Here is a 20,440-nt window from a genome sequence, read left to right on the forward strand (position 1 = left end):
CTTATTTTTTGACATACACTCTAAACAAGGAAATTTTTCCTTCATAAAATTATTGAAGTCAAAATATTACTCTCTGAAAAAAAAAAGAGAACTGCCCGGACCACAGGCGGTCTGGTCCCTAGTGGACGGACCCTGGCCCGGGCGGTTTGCTAGAGGTGTGGCCCGCCCCTGCAGGGAGCAGTCTGGTAGGGGTGTGGCCTGCCCCTATAGGAGGAGGTCTACTTGGCGTTTTGAGCCGCCTGTGGGCCCAGCGGTCGGGGCAGTTTTGAAAAAAAAAACAAACAAGGAGGCCATTTTAAAATTTCCTTTTTTTTCTTGGGTATTAATAAAAATGGCCGTTTCCTAGCTAAACCTTTCCCAATAGTTACCAATGGAAAGGACTTAAAAAATCTAAAATGTAACTAGCGAGAGAGCGAGCAAGAGAAAGAGGGAGAAAGTGACACGGAGAGAGAGAGAGAGATCATAAAGAGAGTAGAGCGCGCGTGTGACAGGGAGAGAGAGGGAGAGAGAGAGAGAGAGAGAGAGAGAGGAGAGAGATGGAGCAGAGCCAGAGAGCTCAGAGGTCGCTCCAGCACCATCCTGCCAAACCCGCCATTACCGACCTCTTCAATCTCTACCTCGGGGTAATCTCTCCTTCTCTCTTTCCCTGTCCTACACTCGCCCGCTCCCGCCTTCTCTTTTCTGGCTAAACTTATTTTCTAATTCTGATATTGCAGAGAAATTCGTCTCAGAGACCAGATGATCCCGGCCGTGAAACCTCGTAAGTTATTTAATTAGTTCCTCTCTCTCTCTCAAGCTCTCTTGCTGAACTCCTTCAATTTTGTCTTGTGTTATTATTTGACCGCATTAATGCGTGATCAGTGACCACTGTTAACATACTAGAATTTACTGAACTGCGATAAATCTATCTAACAAAAAAATTTCTTTTGGGATAAAACCTTTTCTGGACAAAGTTTTTTTTTTTCTGTCTTGAACAAAATATTTGAATTCTCTCTTTCTGATAATTGGTTAATGTTTAACTAATCATCTGAAACCTTTCAGGAATAAGCTGCAAAAAAGGGTTACGGCTCCCTTTAGGGAGCTTCCACCTCGAGATGACCAGTTCATCATTGATTTTGACCATCTGCGGGCTCAATTTCCAGTTTACTTCCTCACTTTGTTGCTTTCCTGATTTTTTCCTCCTATTTCACAATTGATTACCTGAATTTTTTTTTTTTTTTTTGTCATAGTGGGCTCTGAAATATCCAACTTTTTTCATAGGATATGTCTAACTCGGAGCCCAGTGGCAACACATGTTACTTTTATGGTGATCACGTACCAAAAGATAATCTTTTCATCATTACTTTCTCCTGGGTTTTATTAGCTATGTCCTAGTCCAGTGCATCCAACTGTTATGAAAGCTGTTGGCTGATATATGATTTTCAAAATTAGGGTGGCTTCATTCTTAAAACTTCCTTACCTTGTTCTTCACCAGAAAATTGGTAGTTGTATATCCAATGATTTATCTTGCATTTTTCTTTTTCAGGACCAGGATCAAGTTCAATCGATCACCGAATCAATTCTTATCTCACTCATAATCCAATGTAGCAGCCATGCGCCACAATCAGAATTCCTTTTGTTTGCCACCAAGAGTCTTTGTGGCATTGGCTACCTCAAATGGGACTCGCTTCTCCCTTCGCTTCTATCCTCAGTCTCAAATACTGATTGCCAGGCCAGCACATCGGCAGGACTGACATCTTCCCCAGCGCCTACACTAACCACCTCTAACTTTCATGTTTCAAACCCAACCTCACCTCTCTCAGCAATAAATCAGATCGGATCACCAACCCAGTCTTCGACCATGGACCAATCAACTATCACACATTCATCTCCAGCCAAACCCACTGACATCGTTGGTACAAGTAATGGTACCACTACTGGTACTGGAACTGGTACTTCTATGATCAGCCAACCTTGCCATGGCTCACTACGTCAGCTATGTTGTAATATAATCTTATCCGCACTTGATACTAACCTCAAACCATTAACCCATAGTGTTATATTTCAACACATGATCGACTGGTTGGTCAACTGGAATCAGAGGCCGTCAGGACTGGAGGAGACCATTGATAGCCTCAGGTCATGGGGACTGGACACTCCATTGCATGAGTGGATGCATCTCTGCCTTGACGTTGTTTGGATCTTGGTCGATGAAGATAAATGCCGGGTTCCTTTCTATGAGCTCTTAAGGAGTAGTTTACAATACATGGAGAATATACCTAATGATGAGGCAATGTTTAGCATTATTATGGAAATACATAGGAGGAGGGATATGGTGGCAATGCACATGCAAATGCTGGACCAGCACTTGCACTGCCCCACCTTTGCCACACATCGGTTCTTGTCTCAGTCATACCCCAGTATACCTGGCGAGCCAATTGCTAACCTGAGATACTCACCCATTACTTATCCCAGTGTGTTGGGAGAGCCGTTGCATGGAGAGGTGAGCATGCTATTTACTTCTGTATTACTTGATTGAGAGAATGGAATTATTTAGCCACTTTCTGAAACAGGAAAATTACACCAACAGTTAATTCTGTCCAATTAATATATCTGCACTTGAGGTAGAACTGCAATAACTATTCTAACAGTCCTTTGCTCTGCTCCACCCCTGTACAGTATAAATATACATGATCTGTCTTCGTTTTCCTTTAATCAAAGCTTCCTAGGAAACAAGAAGTTTTCAAATAGAAGGTTTACTACAAACATCAAGTCTAATGTTAAAGCCAATGTAATTTTATAAATATTTTTGTGGAGAATAAAAATCTAGTTTAAATAGGATCTCGCAAACTCTATTCCGAAAGGAAGTTTGGATTGGGAAAGGGCCATGCGTTGCTTGAGGCATGCTCTTCGTGCAACACCATCACCTGATTGGTGGAGGCGCGTGCTTCTTGTTGCACCTTGTTATAGACCAGCTGCACAGCAGCATGTATCTACTCCTGGTGCTGTGTTCTCTCCAGATATGATTGGTGAGGCTGTTGCTGATAGAACCTTGGAAGTTCTTAAAATTACCAGCACAGGTACAACAAGACAGAATCCAATTTTCAATGTTGTTTCTTTGTATTGTTTGTTAATTTTTTTATTCGGTAGGGAGGGTTACAAATGATGGAGAAGGCAAAAGCAAGTGCATCGTGTTATGATCCACCATTTTTATATCCTTTTTGTTTGTTAATGTAGGGTTATGTTGCATTTCAAGTGGAAATAATAAGCCATAACAGAGACCTATTTTTTTGTTAAAAATCACACAGTTCCACTGCACTAAGTTGGCAGTGCTAAATAGCCACAAAATCGAAGTTCTGAATAGACAAGCCTGTAATCCTGTTGTCTATCAAATGCAGAGTCACAGTTCTGGCAGGACTGGCTTGTGTTTGGAGACATATTTTTCTTTCTCATGAAGAGCGGGTGCATCGATTTTCTTGATTTTGTGGATAAGCTGGCCTCTAAAGTGAGGAGCGACCCACAGGTTCTCCGAAGCAATCATGTCACCTGGTTGCTTGCCCAGATTGTACGCATCGAGATTGTGATGACCACCTTAAGTTCAGATCCTCCCAAGGTTGTTTTTTGCATTACTATATTTAGTTTTCTTTTTTTCCCTTGAGTTTCCGTGTTTATGATTTCTTCTCGTTTTCTTCTTACACCTTTGTATGATGAGGCTAGTCCTTAAAGTGACTGAGTTGTCACAATGATTATATTGTAATCAACATAGGTTGCAGGTTATTTTTATTTTTTTTCTTATAAGCTTAGCCCTTGTGATGGTTCATCCTAGGTTATCTTGCATATTTTATAATGCTATGAATAATTTCAAAGTTGACATTTGTATAAAATTACCATGCTTTGATACTTAGAACAAAGATTACCTTTTGCTTTTCTGAGATTGACCTCTCAGAGTTATAGCGATTCCAGGATCATAATTACATTTCTCAGCCTCCTTTTCAAATAAAATTAATTATATTACCTTGTTCCTTATCTTATAGATTGAGACAACTAAAAAGATTATTTCATTTCATAAAGAGGAGAAAGGTCTAGACTCTGCTCAAGGCGTACTTCTAGACTTTATCAGTAGCAGCCAAACCTTACGCATTTGGTCTTTCAATCCCTCTGTTAGGGAACTTCTGAATACTGACCAACTTCAAAAGGGAAGGCAGATTGATGATTGGTGGAAACAACTCAACAAGGGTAACATTAATGTCAAAAGCATTAACATTGACCTCTTTGCTTATATTTTTTTTGGTAGGAAGAATTTCCTGTATTGGTCCTGTCACCTAACAAATATTCCGTACAACCCTCAAAAGAGGATTTGTTCACACATCACTGCCGAAAAGGCCTTTCTGTTGTATTCGAGATATGGCCGGCTTCTGAGAGCTCAAAATTGCTTCATATTTCTTTTTTCCTATTTGACCTCCAAGCATAGAACATTGATGTTTAACCTTCTAATTGATGTGCAGCACCAGAGCGTTACAGACTTATATTAAACACTTCTGTTTCAAGTCATTATTAACTTAATGTGGTATATTGTAGAGAGAATTGATTTCGCAAACCTGGACGAGCGAACAATGGGAATGTTCTGGGTTTTGTCATTTACCATGGCTCGGCCAGCATGTGAGGCTGTGATGAATTGGTTCACCTCAGCTGGTGAGACTGATCTGCTACAGGGTCCCAATATGCACACCACCGAGCGAATCACCATAATGCATGAAACTTTCCCACTCTCTATGATGTTTCTCTCTGGCCTGTCTTTCAACATGTGTTTGAAGCTTTCATACCAGCTTGAAGAAACCATTTTTCTTGGCCAGGTAAATTGCATGTTCAATGTTGAGCGGTACATGCTGGTACTGGTTCCAATTCAAATAGTAGCAACATATGAACCCTCAATAAGCAGAAATGGAAGAAAGCAAGGAAAAATAATGATATTATCAGATTATTCCAGTACTGAACTCAATGGTACACTGCCAAAATCTGACAGATCGTTCTTGATCTTTGCAATGCCAAAGCCTTTTCTCGAGATTGTGACAAGGTGATGCTGGATAAAAGTTTGTACCAAGTGCTATACTGGTACCATTATTGGGGACAATTGCTTTTGATTATCCTTTGTTATTCTATAGACTATTGCTCTGATATTTTTGTGTTGTAGGCTGTACCTAGCATTGCTATGGTAGAGACATATGTTAGACTCCTTCTCATTGCGCCCCATTCCTTGTTTCGACCGCACTTTACGGTATTTCCTGGACCAGTTTAACAACCTTTATTAGTTTCCCTAATATTATCGTTATTTTTATTTTCTGACTGTATTTGATCATTGTTATTTAACTATACATTATTTTGGGCAGAGTCTAACTCAAAGATCTCCCTCCATTCTGAGCAAATCTGGGGTCTCACTGCTTCTCCTTGAGATACTAAATTATAGATTATTACCATTATACAGGTTTGTAGCAAGTCCTGTTGCCTAATTTCAAATCTTTTTTGTCATTTTGTAGCAAATTCTGTTGCCTCATTTTGATTCGTTTTTGTAATGAAAGAGCTTAGAAGTAGAATCACCTGTAGTTTTTGGATTTTCTTATATGGTTTGGAGGCTTATGAATATCTTCTTCTTCTTCAAAGCTTTTATTCCCAAACAAGTTGGGGTAGGCTAGAAATGAAACCCAACCAGAATCTGCAACGCAGTGACTTCCCAGGAGGTCACCCGTCCTAGTACTACTCCTGCCCAATTTGCGAGGGTTCTATAAAGAGGCTGTTTTTTTACTGCTGGCTCGCCAAGCCTATCATGAACCCTCCTCCTTTTTCCTTGCTTGGGATAGGCTGTGTAGAAACTACATAGGATGAAGAAAAATAATTTTCAGTAATCATTTTATTACAGAAAAATCTGGAATAATCTAGTTTTACTCTTTCATATTTGCTTTCCTCCTAGTCATAATAGAGTTAGCTATTTTTCCAGGTACCATGGAAAGAGCAAGGCCTTGATGTACGATGTCACCAAGATAATTTCCATGATAAAGGGGAAACGTGGGGAGCATCGGCTGCTCAGACTGGCTGAGAACCTGTGCATGAACTTGATACTCTCCCTAAGAGACTTTTTTTTGGTTAAGAAAGAATTAAAGGTGCCCTATGAGTTACTTGAGGATTTTCTTTCCTTTCTTTCAAAATTTTAACAATGTCTTCCTTTATATATTCCAAAAAGACCTCATAAAGTATCATTTATGCACCTGCAAATGAGAAATATTCTAGGAATATTAAATATCTTGAATTCCTTTCTCCTGATTTTGTCTGCTTGAAAATCTATTTGGACATTCTCCTTTAGAGATATAAGGGAAGGGTATCAGGTATAATTTCCCTTTTAGAGTGTATTTACATGAAATGATTCCTTAAAGTGTAAACTGACACATGTCTATTGGATCTCATTTCCAGGGTCCAACTGAATTTACAGAAACACTTAACAGGATAACAATAATTAGCCTTGCAATTACCATTAAAACTCGAGGGATTGCTGAAGTGGAGCACATGCTTTACCTTCAACCTTTGCTCGAGCAAATCATGTCGACAAGCCAGCACACGTGGTCTGAGAAAACTATGCGGTACTTCCCTCCACTGATTCGTGAGAATTTAAAAGGGAGGATGGATAAGAGGGTTCAAGCTATCCAAGCTTGGCAACAGGTAACATGTAAATATGTAATGGTAGTTAATGATACCCTTGCGCTAGACTTATCCACTGATTTTGTGGGTTCATACTGGGATAAGTGCAGTAGATGCCCTTATGGATTTACTTTGTGATATTGCTCCCATGGAGTTTTCTTTTATTAAATCACATCTATTTGAGTACTGGCCATGCCAATATAATATGTACCTGTTAGAATCTTTGATCAACACTTAAAAGTCAAAAGCAAGGGTTCAGCACATTGCAAATCCCTTGTACTTGCTGCTGATGTTGAACAAATACCTCTGCATGTTTACTCCATTTATTATTAAAAAACCTGTTGCTTGTTGTTGGATATGGCCAAAGAAAAATCCGACATTATCTTATTGCTTTCCGCTCTAAATGATGGGGTCCAGTACTTCCGGACAGTATATTAAAAATTAAAAATCCTAAGTTGGAGATGCATGATACTTTTTCTTCAGAAGATGTGCAATTTTTCAGGTCGAAGCAACTGTAATTAATCAGTGTACTCAGCTTCTCCTTCCATCTGCTGATCCCACTTATGTCGCAACATATCTGAACCACAGCTTCCCTCAACACCGACAGTACCTATGTGCTGGAGCCTGGATGCTCATAACTGGCCATCCTGACAGCATCAACAGTGTAAATTTGGTATGTCTTTTCACATCCTCCTAGCTTTGTGTCTGGTGTTGGTCTGATAAGACTTTAAATGCAGGGACGGGTTTTAAGAGATTTCTCACCAGAGGAAGTAACCTCTAATATTTACACTATGGTGGATGTTCTTCTCCATCAAATCCAGGTTCAGCAACATGGGCATTCTGCACAGGTTTGTACATTGAAACATTTTGTACATCATCGTCGTCATGATGATGACGGTGATGATTATTATTATTAATATTATTGCTATTATTATTACTACTACTATTACTATATTATTAATATGTCATATCACTCATATCATATCATATCATATCATATTATATGTTTTTTTACCAGGATCTCCTGGCAAAGGCAGTCAGCAATCTTTCCTTTTTCATCTGGAATCATGAGTTGCTTCCACTGGACATTCTCCTACTTGCTCTGATTGACAGGGATGATGACCCCTATGCTCTTCGTGTGGTGGTATGGTTTTTGAATTTTCTTACAAGAAGACTATTATTGAAATGTTATTTCAAAATATTTTGGATACAAACTCAGTTGATGCCTTTTTGAATCACAGATAAGTCTGTTGGAGAGGACCGAGCTTCAACAAAGGGTCAAGATGTTTTACTCCAACAGGTCTCCTGAGCATTGGATGAACAATCAAATACCAAAGAGAGTTGAGCTTCATAAAGCCCTTGGGAATCATCTCTCATTTAAGGACCGGTATGACAAGTCATTCTCCAATTCTCCAATTTGTCATTTTTTTGTTTATTTATTTATATTTTGTACATCTATTTATGTATATCACCTACATAATTACTCATGTGTTTTCATCTTTGTTCTTTTTCATGTGCAATTGCAGTAATCCTCCGTTCTTTGATGATATCGCTGCTCGAATTTTGCCGGTTATTCCACTAATTGTTTACCGGCTGATAGAGAATGATTTGACTGACATAGCTGATCGGGTGCTTGCTTTTTACTCTGCATGCCTTGCTTTCCACCCTCTCAAGTTTACCTTTGTCAGAGACATCCTTGCGTATTTCTATGGCCACCTTCCAAGTAAGCTGATTCTTCGTATACTCAAAATCCTTGGCTCCTCCTCGAAGGTACTTCCTTTCATATTTCAAATAATATAACAGTAATTTTGTACCTGTTTAAAAAAATAGTAATTTTTTTTCAAAAAATCTAAAACTTGGTCTCCGAGCATATGATCAACAGTTTGAACTTTGAAAACATAAATATAGGATATGAGGCATGATGACACATGAATGGCATGAGGCATTTGAATCCTCCTCTCTCTCTCTCCACACACACACACACATCTCCATTCTTATATTAAGCACGTAGTTGTCCTGATCTACTAACGACTGTGATTAAAAGATAAAATTTCAAATTTATATGAGCCCTCCAATCAAATAATCTGTCTTTTTCTGATTCTATACATCTTTTTTATGTTTATTTACGTCTAGAAGTTCAAAGTTAGTTAGACACGTACTCGCTACATGCAAATTGTATTATCTTTCTGATTGGTTCTGATTTCTTTTCATTTTTTAAATGTCATTTAATGAATTTTTGAATTGATTGATAATTGATTGGCCATGTCTTCATTTATATATATATATATATATATATATATATATATATATATATATATATCATTTAAAGAATGTTATTTGTCATTTAATATGTCATTTTGTATGGGATTTTTTTATGAAAATATGTCAAAATGATTAAAAAAAACATATATGTCATTTAAGGAATGTTATTTTTTATTTAGTCTAAAGTTTTTTTTTATTTTTTATGAAAATGCCATTTTGGGTAAATATTTTTTGTTCTCTTACAATATATTTCTGTTACAATGCACGGGCATGATACTAGTATATAGATATAGATGTAGAGTTGGGCTATTGTGCTTCATGAAGTAAATGAAAGGAATTGCATGGCTTTTTTTTTTTCTTTTTTTTTTGAATAATAGTGGTGTATACCACCGATTTCATATTGAAATAAACAGAACCTTATATGATACCCAAAATAGGTACCAAAACCAAATCCAAAGGTCTTACAATTATTCTTACATCCCAAACCAAAACCTAAACCCTGAACCCTAAACATCTGATCTAACTAACGAATGACTACAATTTTGCAAGATCATCCCAATTAACTAGATCTTCCTCATCCAACTTTTCTCTAGACATTGGATCTGAGGGTTGCCATCTCAGAACCCTATATGGCTTCGCTGCTTTCCTCTTGGGCAATGAACAACAAAAGGTCCATTGCCTGAGCCATGTCTGGACTACTTTTCTCTTCCTCTAGAATTAGATTTGGGAGATCCTTAACATCAGAGGGAAGCATTAGATTTAATTTTAAAAAAAAAATTATCTGATCTAGATTGACACCAAAAATGAGATAAAGATATAATTTTAGAACCAATAACCTTAATAGAAAGGGGATTAGAATTATTAAATCAGATTATATTCCTCTCCAACCAAACAGTCCATAGGACATGCTTTTATTTCTTAATTAATTTATGTATGCTTGAAGTGAGTTTTTCGTATTCAGATCCCTTTCTCGGAGTCCTTCGTACAGATCGTAACCTCACAAAGCCCAGTCACACCTCCTCAGGACTACTATGCAAACCTTCTTCTAGGTTTGGTCATCAATGTTTTACCTTCTCTAAGCACCAAGTCCAGATCCGAGTCAGCCGAGTCTTCAGCCCGCAGTAATGTCAAGCCTCAGGCACCACCTCAACCGAGCTCAATAAACACCTCAGACAGTCAGAAGGCATTCTTTCAGAACCAAGATCCGGGGTCGTACACCCAGCTTGTTTTAGAAACAGCTGCCATAGAAATCCTCTCTCTTCCTGCATCACCTGCTCAGATTGTATCCACTTTGGTTCAAATCGTGGTCCACATCCAATCATCACTGATACAGTCCAGTGGTCAAACCTTGGGTGTACCAAACTCTCCTGCCGCAGGTGTCGCTGAGCAGATGGGAGGTGGAATTGGAAGTGGAATCAACACTGCCGGGTTCGTTTCCAAAAGTGGGTACACCAGCCAGCAGCTGTCGTGCTTGATGATCCAGGCGTGCGGTTTGTTGTTGGCTCAGCTGCCACAAGAGTTCCACATGCAGCTCTACTCAGAGGCAGCACGTGTGATAAAGGAATGCTGGTGGCTTGCTGATGGCAGCCGCCCACTTAAGGATCTGGATTCTGCTGTGGGGCATGCATTGCTGGACCCCACTTGGGCCTCTCAGGACAATACTTCCACTGCTGTAGGTATGGTGCTCTGTTTTTTTTTTTTGAACTGGATTGGTTTGAGATCCAAATGATTGTGCCAGCAGCTCTTACCTAAACTGCACTGGAATCTAAGATAACCCGAATTGCACTACACTATAGAACAAAATGATCCAAAGACCTGAGATGACCTCAAGTTAAACCTGAAATGGCCTCAACCTAATTTTATATGACTCGAACAATAAGAGACTGAACCTGAGTCGATCAGACCCTCTATTTTGTCATCAGAATCTCTTGATTTCAATAAATGAATTCACAGTTTCACTCAGAGATGAGGTCACTGATCTGAGCCATTGGATCAAAGGATTGACTGAGTGAGCTTAAGAAGTGGCAAAGGGCTTTGAACAATCTTTTGAGAAAAAGGAAAAGGAAGAAAAAGAGAAAAGATATTGTGGTTCATATGGAAAAAACAGGGGCAGGCGACAGTACCTGAAGATTGCTGACATATCTGAATTTAACGCAGGGAACATAATAGCACTTCTGCATGCTTTCTACATTAACCTCCCTCAAGAGTGGCTGGAGACGTCACATACTATTGTCAAGCACTTGCGTCCAGTAACTTCTGTGGCAATGCTGAGGATAGCTTTTCGCATTTTGGGTCCGTTGCTCCCTCGGCTAGCCTTTGCCCGCCCCCTGTTTATGAAGGTATCTATTTGAGTTGTGACCTGTGTGGGGGGAACTGATGATTAGCAATTTGAACCTGAGGACATGTTAAACAAAGAGAAACAAAAGTAATATAAACTGTAACAGGACATTTTATTCAATCTTTCTTGTCTCAAATTCCACGGCATAATTAGTACTGCAAATTGCCTTACCGGTTTTACTGCAAAAAAAAAAAAGAAAAAAAAAAGAAGAGAGAGAGAGCAAAAGGAAGAGGAAAAAGAACGAGATATATTATCCAACTAGTATGAAAACCAGGTAGGTTATTATGCCATGCAATATATTCCAGTATCGGTGTGCTCAATCAGTTCCAGTGGGCTTAATGGACCACTGTATCTATCAAAGGTGACTACGGTTTGACCAAGAAACTCTAGCCTATACCAATACTAGTAGTGGTATGCTATCTTTATTATTGACTAGATTATTTCTTAATCCAAGTAATGACTAGATTATTATTAATGTATGGGGGACTATTTGTAGACTTTAGCTCTACTATTTAATGCACTTGGCGATGTGTTTGGCAAGAACTCACAACCATCATCCCCGACTGAGGCTTCAGAGATAACTGACATCATTGATTTTCTGTAAGTTGCTCATTGCCCTTGCAAAAATTGCGAAGAGGAAAGCCAAACTATACTAAAGAATTGCAGAAATACCCTTCCCTTGTCATTGTTTACAAAATTTCCTTGTTAATGGAAAATATTTTATATCATTGTTGTCGTGTTTTATTTTGACGCCATTCGTACTAACAAAGTGTAAGGGTACTAAATAAATTCAAGGGTGAAATGAAACGGTGAATATATCCTCTATTATAATTGTGTCATGACCATTCATATTTTTATCTGCATTAAGATAAGCAAATAAAAATTGCCAACTGCTATAATATTTAAAGGGTTATTTATGATTTCATTTAATTCATAAGTTAAAAAGAGGTGGTTCTTAGGATCCAATTTAATTTCTACTTTCTCAACTTTGTTTGGATATTATGTAATTGCTGAAAAGGGCGTCTGTGAAACCATCCTGATAACTTGCATACCAGTTTTACAATCATCTTTCTTCAATAAGTTGCAAAACAAGTTTAATTGACACCAAAACCTAAATCTGACTTGCCGATCTTTTGTGGTCAGGCACCATGCTGTCATGTATGAGGGACAAGGTGGGCCCGTGCAGAGCACCAGCAAGCCCAAGCTAGAGAGCTTGACTCTCTGTAGCAAGGTCTTGGACCTACTAAGGCCCGATGTAATGCATCTGTTGTCTCATCTGAGACCCGACCCCTACTCCTCTGTTTATGCAGCCAGCCATCCGAAAATAGTGCAAAACCCGACTTAAAAATAGGTGCCTGATGTATGTATGCAAGTTGTTTTATTATGGGTTGGCATGTGAGGTTTGTGTTGTGCAATATACCCGTTGTATTTATTATTTATTGATCAAAATTAGGAGTCCTAGCTTGTTTGAAAAAGTAACTAAGTGTGGAGATCCGCTTCTCCTCAAGTTTGTACCCAAAATAATTTTGCATTTGAATGCACCAATAAAAAAATTGTGCTCATCTTATTGGATCACAGTTGAAAACTAAAGTTATAAAATATACACGAGACCTGGTCAATTGACCACCACAAATTCCCTACTATATTGGGTTCTTTTGGTATGTGATCTGGAATCCTCAAAAACATATCCAAATATATTAGCGTCACATCAGACAGTATATAAACGAAGTCTTGACTTGAATATATCTCCATATATGTTATATAAAGTATAAACTATGAAAATTTGACGATAAAAGAATGCGGAGTGATGGTTTCAAAGAGAGTATAATATAGTCTGACTTCTTCCCCGCTATACGTGAGAAGTGTCGGGGTCATAAATAGTTTAATATGAATTCGTTGATAAAGAATCCGGCGAAATATTCTTTGGTAAATATTGCATGAACTATTAATTTGCTTAAATTTGCGACAGATGTAACCACGATCTTTTGACCTGAAATTTAATATGGCGTCGTCCAAGATCCGGCTTTTTTTGAACGCATAAATCTATTGTGTTACCATTATCTCGCTTACTCGGCGATTTTTTTTTGAAGAATTGGCAGAGGCTGCCAAGTGATTTTATTGAAAAGGTGAAAATATTTACATACATCAAAAACTGAAGAGGATCTTATGCCTATTTACATCAGTACATGATCCTCTTCATCACTAGCTATACAATAGTAAATCATTTGCCACAATTACTAATCCACAACCTTCCCACATCTATAGCTCTTACAGCAGTTATCTCCGCTGGTTATTGCGCTTCAACCAGATATGCCAGCAGGTACTAACGAACCACACCGAGATCATGTGAAAAGTAGAGATATCTCTCTTACTCGGTGAATTTAAAATCAGAAAAGTAAACAATGTAATACAGGATTAGATTTTTTTTTAGACTCTTCAATCTAATGACAATAAATAGTGCTTCAAATGCTATGACAATCAAATGGATGTTCTATTGACGTCCAATTGACGAAAACACTGAGATAATATAAACCGATTTTGGTATTAATTAGCTGTGTGTACATATTCCTAATTAGTTGATTTTTTACGTACTATATGAGAATGATCTAATGTTTACTTAACAGTCGCTGTCAAGTTTTTCAAAAAAAAAAAAGCTGTCAAGTTTTTCAAAAAAAAAAAAAGGAAGAATGGTCCAATGCTATAAAATATAAATCCAAAGACTAGATCCGTGCTTGAGTAGATAACGGGGGGATTAGTTGGTAAGAAAGTGTTTTGCATTGTTTGACTAAGTTAAACAAGTTTACAATGTCAAATTATTATGTCTTGAATTTGCCAGATGTATATATATTCTGACGCAAGATGACACATGCAAAAATTACTAACAAGCTACTATTTCCGACTCAAAATAGTTATAATTTGAATTACTAGCTAGTATATGTTTCATTTCTTTCGTTAAGCATTTGTTATCTATATTTTTAGTTGGATATACTTTGCTATTTGAGCATCTATTTGCATCATAATCTGCATATTTTATACAAGGCTCAATCATTTTTTTCGATGTACATTGTGTTCTTTGCGGATCGGCTCCATTGCTATTCAGTTTATTGTTATGACGTAGTTGTGCGTTGAATATGCGCTAAACGAATACATATTCATTGGATACGATCATATCATAAACCATTCCTATTATGTATGTAGTATAATAGACATATCACCATTGTTGTGATAGTATATATTGTATTTTTTTAGTAAAAAAGTATATCAGTGTATTGTTATTCTCTCTAAAAATTAGACGGTCTCAAATCATATGAGTCTTGTTTTTAACTACAAAATATTTGACCAAGAAATATCATACTTCGAGCCTCCTCTTTAATAAAAATGTGCACTTTAGCTAAAACATAATTCAATATAGTTAAAAGGTGTGCATTTTGAGTTTACAATAGATGACATTATTTCAAAACCTATTGTGTGTTTATTTCAATCATAGAACTATACATTCTACTTGCAAGCATAGGCGGAGCCAGTATTGGCCAGGGGTAGGCAACTGCCTACCCCTAAATTTTGAAAAATACTTGTAAATCTGTATAAAATTTGATTATTATCTACCCCTATTTCGGTTCATTGCCTACCCCTGTCGTGATTTTCTCTAGATGTGGCTTGATTCAGCCTTTTTTGTGTGTCAATTGAATTTATTAATTTTGTTGATTTGGGAAAAAAAATGAAGAGAACGGAGATCTGTGGAGAAGAAAGTTAATTGAATACTTTTTCCTAAATACACTTGGTGTATTGATCCATTGAGCATAAAAATTAAAAAAATAATAGTTGGTTCACATTGAACCAGGGCCATGAGAAGTTGTTTGAGCCATGAGAAGTTATTTGAGCCCTCACATTAATCAAGATAATTATGCCTTGTTATTTAGACGTTTTTAACATGTAATCAATTTACTTTTTAAGTTATAAGAAAATTGTCTAAATCACAAATTATAGTGAAAAATTTAATTATTATTTTTTCAGTTATGATTTAATGTTTTCATACATACATGTACATTTAAAATTTAAAATATATCATATATATTGTGTATGGTTAACTTGTAAATGTAGTAAACTTTAATAATATATGTTTGTCCTAACATGATTTTTTATACAAATTAACTTTTTTACTGAATTGTTGGAAATAAAAAAATTATCATCATTTTTACGAAATAGTGTGTTGATAATTTTAATTTTATTAAAAATAATAATTTAATAATAGCTCATTTTTTGCCTACCCCTACGCCACTGTTGCAAGAAGTGTTTATTCTGAGAGCCATGAATGTAATTATTAAAAATTCAAATAATAAATTGATAGTTATCAAAATGCATTTTGATTTAGTACGTAATAATTATCATATATATATATATATATATATATAGGGTCTGTCTAAATTGCTGCTGGCAGCATTTCGGCAGAGGTGCTGCCGGAGCTATATTTAGCCGTGTGATGTCCAAACAACAAATCCAAACCGTTAGATGTTTAATCTATATTATAATCTACTTGGAGATCAAATTTTACATTTTTTGGAATTTTTTTACTATATATTAAGCTGGTTTGAAAACCGCTGATTTCAGTAAATTTCTGCAGCATTGAAATCAGCGGTTTTCAAACCAGCTTAATATATAGTAAAAAAATTCCAAAAAATGTAAAATTTGGTCTCCAAGTAGATTATAATATAGATTAAACATCTAACGGTTTAGATTTGTCGTTTGAACAACAAAAAATAGAAAAAACAGTGGCAGCACCGCCGGCAGAAATGCTGCCGGCAGCAAATTAGCCACAGCCTATATATATATATTGAACTAAACTAAGTAAGTATTTATTTTATTTTAAAGAATGTACATTGTATGTTGAAGAATTCATTCAAGTAGAAAAGAGAATACACATTATATTTGGGATAGTAAATAGGGGTGTAAACGGATACGAATAATCCGCTTTGTATTCGCTCCGTATCCGGAGATTATCCGAATTCGGATTAAACGGATACGGATATGAATAATTGTGGATACGGATACGGATAATTTTATGAAGGTGAATATCCGTATCCGCAATTATCCGGATCCGAAATTACCCCCAACCAGCTTGAACTTTACTGCTTTGGATAGAAGTTGTTATATATTATTCTATATTAATTTCAGTCTTGATTGTGGTATTAATGATAATACAAAATAGTTTTCAATTTAATATCTTTTTTGTAGGTAATAGTGCTACAATAACACAATTTTCTTCTTTTTTACCTCCATTTTTTCATTCCCCATTATTTTCCATTCAAAACTTTAGTCAATGAATATAGTATGTTTTTTATCTCTGTTAAATTGGTTTTAGTTATTGTTTCAAGACAACAACAAGCCACTTTTTTGTATCTTAAAATGTATAACTCAATTATCCGACAATTATTCGTTTCATATCCGTATCCGAATCCATATTCATTGATTATCCACTCCGTATCCGTATCCGTTTAAGATAAATATGATTTTAAATTTTGATATCCGTTTACTATCCGTGTCTGTATCCGTATACATTCATTGGAAAACAGAATCACATATGGTACCAGCATTATCCGCTCCGAATCCTCCGTTTACACCCCTACTGTACGCAGAGAGCACAAATTAAACCAACCTATGAATATCACGCAATGCATATCCGTTATAGAACATATTGGAACGCCACAATATCTCGAGTGTTTGAGCTATCTCGAACTATATATGAAATGAAATGTACGGATCCACATCCAGCCGTATTTTTCGCTCACACCGACGCGTAAGCATGCCTCTCTTCTCTCTTCTCGCCACCTATTTCTTCTTATAAAACCAAGCTCTCCCTTTCCACCGACCCCTACTCTTTGCTCTTCTCCCCTCTTTTAGTTTCTAGATCCTTGCTTTCCTTTCTCTGATCTCAGAGAGAGAGAGAGAGAGATGGGGAGACAACCGTGCTGTGCAAAGGTGGGGTTAAAGAAAGGTCCCTGGAGCCCAGACGAAGATAAAAGGCTGCTCGAATTTTTACTCAACAATCCCCTTTGCTGCTGGCGCCTTGTCCCCAAGCTCGCTGGTAATTAATTCTGTTATTGTAATTTAATTTATCTCCACATTTCACATTCACGCTCGAAATTTTCTCTTGTTTTGGTCGAAATTAATTAATCCGTTGTTGGTTTGTGTAGGTTTGCTGAGGTGTGGGAAGAGTTGTAGATTAAGGTGGCTAAATTATCTCAGACCAGATTTGAAGAGGGGATTGTTGTCTGAATCTGAAGAGAAGCTTGTAATCGATCTCCATGCTCAGTTTGGAAACAGGTTCTCTTTCTATCTTTCTTTCTTTCTCAGTTTTTCTCATAAAACAGAAATAGAAATAAAATGTTTTCTCCTTTCTCCTTTTCTTTATATTTTATTTATAGTTTCTGTTTCCTTTTTATTTTCCTTGTAGGTGGTCGAAGATTGCGGCTCAGTTACCCGGCCGAACCGACAACGAGATTAAGAACCTATGGAATACTCACATCAAGAAAAAGTTAGCCAAAATGGGCATCGACCCGATAACCCACAAGCCCGTTTCTCCATCGGAGAATGCCTCAGGTGATTACCGTGAAGAAGGAGAAGGAGAAGAAGAAGAAGAAGAAGAGAAGACTCCTACGGTTAGTCTCTGTTCTGACTCGGAGAAAAGCCTCGTAAGCTCCTCTGTTTCTTCTTCAGCTTGTTCCTCTAACTCGGCTTCTCTGATGAGTAAAGACGAGGCGATAGAGGTACCGACGATTGATTGGGATGAACCAATGTGGCTTTTGGAGATGGATGAATTCAAGAATTTCGAGTTTTTCTCTGCTGATCTTGATTCAAATCTCTGTTTTTGATCAGGAATTATTATCTGATGCTCAGTTATGTTCTTAGCATTTGTGCAGTTTCTGAGAAGCTTTTAAAAACTTTTCATATGGAAAATTATCATCTGCTCAAGGTAGGAAGTTGGAATTTTACCTTTTTTAGGGGCTGCTTTCTAGTGTCCTTTTTTTTTGTTTTTGCATCAACTTTCTAATGTCCTTTCAATATGCATGAGATTGAGGTGAGTGACTGTGAGTGTGAGGTACATGAAATGTGAAGTATATATTATAATTTATAGGAAAGGATTTGACAATGTTCGTTGTCAGCTTTTTTCTGTTCTGTTGGTAAATTAGTTACTATTTCTTTTTTTGACAATTTCTAGATAAAAATTTCGTCTTCGTCTTATTATATGTCATTAACTGAATATTCTTGTGAGTCGTGATCATAGTTTTGTGTGCTAATTATTTCCTTCTAACTGTATAATATCTTTCTAGTAGCTTTAAATGCACAGATGCACTCGCTAGTTCATTTTCAAATCCAACTTATTATTTTTCTTATTTATATTTTGGAAATAAATCTGGTGTTATTCCTTGAGAATAACAAGAAACTGTTATTCCGATCTCAACTGTTGGTTTTTTTATTGAGATTCGTGTATGAAAAGATTAATTCGTTGAGATCCACGCATAAAAAAATTTGAACGGTTAGAATCGGAATAACAGCCTGCAGCCAGCATATTTATTTCCTGTTCAACTTTTCATGGAAGACATGTAAAGGTGGTGGGTGTGTGTAGACACACACATGCAAGTTTATTGTATTAAATTTAGTTAATTATACATGCAAGCTTTGATCACTATTCTTGGGTAAGTGCAACGGTTTTTCAAGAAAGCATTTTGAAATATTTTTGTTATCGTTAGCAACACTTGTGCTTTCTTATCAATTTTTCAGAACAATTCGACGTGTGCAAGTCTTATTGTTCAGATCTTGTAATATGTCAACCTGTAATCGAATACGCATATAAATTTGCTCTGGTAATTTTTATATTCCTTCAATTTTTATGGTGCATCTAGCGATTTCTATTCTTCATAAGACTATTTTTATATAAATAGCATATCCTTAAAAAAAAAAAAGACTAATTCTACTTGATTATTCACCGAATGAGACAAAAAAAAAAAGAATCTAATTCCGTTGAATAATCCAGTGAACTTGGTCATATATTTTGCTGGTCATATATTTTGCTGGATAATTCAGCGAAAATGTCATATTCGAAATTCCTATGAAGTCGTGATATTTTTTGTATTTTTATTTTGTTTTATGTTATTAATATTTTTTTTGGTTCATTGTTAATGCATGAAGAAATGAAGATCCATTATTAATAATGAAACTTAACAAAAAAAAAAATCATCGTCTAATTAACAATTTGTCCCTATTTACAAGTAATTGCTACATTTAATTAATAATGTGTTCCTCTAACGAATTAGTGCTTCTCTTTGATTACTATATATATATTCTGAACGAGTATAATTAAATAACTAGAATGATTTGGCAACTTTTTTATTATGCTAATTCTATCATGCACGCATCCTTTTTTTTTTCTTTTAACTCGAGATGAAAAGCATAAAAACGGTCCCACTTTGTAATCGCCACAACACAAATTAACAGACACGCCCCCGCTTCTTTTTTCCATGATCTGAAGCTAAAGCACAAGAGAAAAAGTGCACGACCATAGATCGATGCTTAAAAAAATACAATCCATGCAATGATTGCAATCCAAACACAAATGTTAGTGGAACTGAAAAGGTTAGGGAAAAGGAGGAGATTTGGATTATGAAAATAGTGCGAGTGTGCGTTGTGATATATATGAGATCTTGCTTTGTCAATGTCAAGAAATAAATATTTTCTCTTGCATGGGGCGGTGCGGTGTTGTATGTAATGTAAGTAATTGTCGGCACGGCGCCCTTTAAGAAAATGTTAACTCGATCCCAATGTTTTTGTAAATATAAAAAATAAAAAATAAAAACGAAATGCATCCGGACATGATTTGAGACGGATCCTCGACACTAATTCAACTTGGTCAAATATATTACGGTAATGCGTATTGGTTGGATTGATGTACGTATGATTCAATTCGAAAATATTAACCTGATGGTAACGCGTGTTTGCTGGATTAATGATGATTCAATTCAATATATTTTGGTAGTCACTACCAAGTCTTTCAAAAAAAAAAAATTAAAATATCTTTGTCTACTTATTATACTAATTAAATGATCAAACAAACTATAACCAACAATGAAAATAAACCAAAAAAAAAAAAAATAGTGGACAATATAAATCATCCCGTTC

At 36.4% G+C, this 20,440-nt stretch overlaps 2 protein-coding genes across 6 annotated transcripts; both read left to right on the forward strand.

Moving 5' to 3' along the window:
• The first annotated feature begins 373 nt into the window (after positions 1-373).
• Positions 374-12,827, forward strand: LOC144555504 (mediator of RNA polymerase II transcription subunit 23-like). Of its 5 annotated transcripts, XM_078303872.1 has the most exons (23): positions 406-436; positions 530-623; positions 717-760; positions 1,042-1,141; positions 1,261-1,306; positions 1,526-2,482; positions 2,819-3,059; positions 3,378-3,592; positions 4,014-4,215; positions 4,558-4,832; positions 5,171-5,254; positions 5,367-5,461; positions 5,972-6,134; positions 6,442-6,687; positions 7,169-7,339; positions 7,404-7,514; positions 7,685-7,810; positions 7,908-8,053; positions 8,193-8,436; positions 9,890-10,604; positions 11,086-11,267; positions 11,763-11,866; positions 12,410-12,827. In XM_078303872.1, the coding sequence occupies exons 3-23, from the start codon at positions 739-741 to the stop codon at positions 12,609-12,611; spliced, it is 4,647 nt and encodes a 1,548-aa protein (XP_078159998.1). In that variant the 5' UTR covers positions 406-436; positions 530-623; positions 717-738; the 3' UTR covers positions 12,612-12,827. The 5 variants fall into 5 exon arrangements, with proteins under 5 accessions (XP_078159996.1, XP_078159993.1, XP_078159998.1 ...); XM_078303870.1 differs by having other exon boundaries at positions 374-623; XM_078303868.1 differs by lacking the exon at positions 1,261-1,306.
• Positions 12,828-17,090: 4,263 nt separating this feature from the next.
• Positions 17,091-18,261, forward strand: LOC144555506 (transcription factor MYB20-like). The gene is made up of 3 exons (XM_078303878.1): positions 17,091-17,348; positions 17,458-17,587; positions 17,718-18,261. The coding sequence occupies exons 1-3, from the start codon at positions 17,216-17,218 to the stop codon at positions 18,133-18,135; spliced, it is 681 nt and encodes a 226-aa protein (XP_078160004.1). The 5' UTR covers positions 17,091-17,215; the 3' UTR covers positions 18,136-18,261.
• The last annotated feature ends 2,179 nt before the right edge of the window (positions 18,262-20,440 follow it).

Source organism: Carex rostrata, chromosome 6, assembly GCF_964058835.1.
Source record: "Carex rostrata chromosome 6, lpCarRost1.2, whole genome shotgun sequence".
Taxonomy (NCBI): domain Eukaryota; kingdom Viridiplantae; phylum Streptophyta; class Magnoliopsida; order Poales; family Cyperaceae; genus Carex; species Carex rostrata.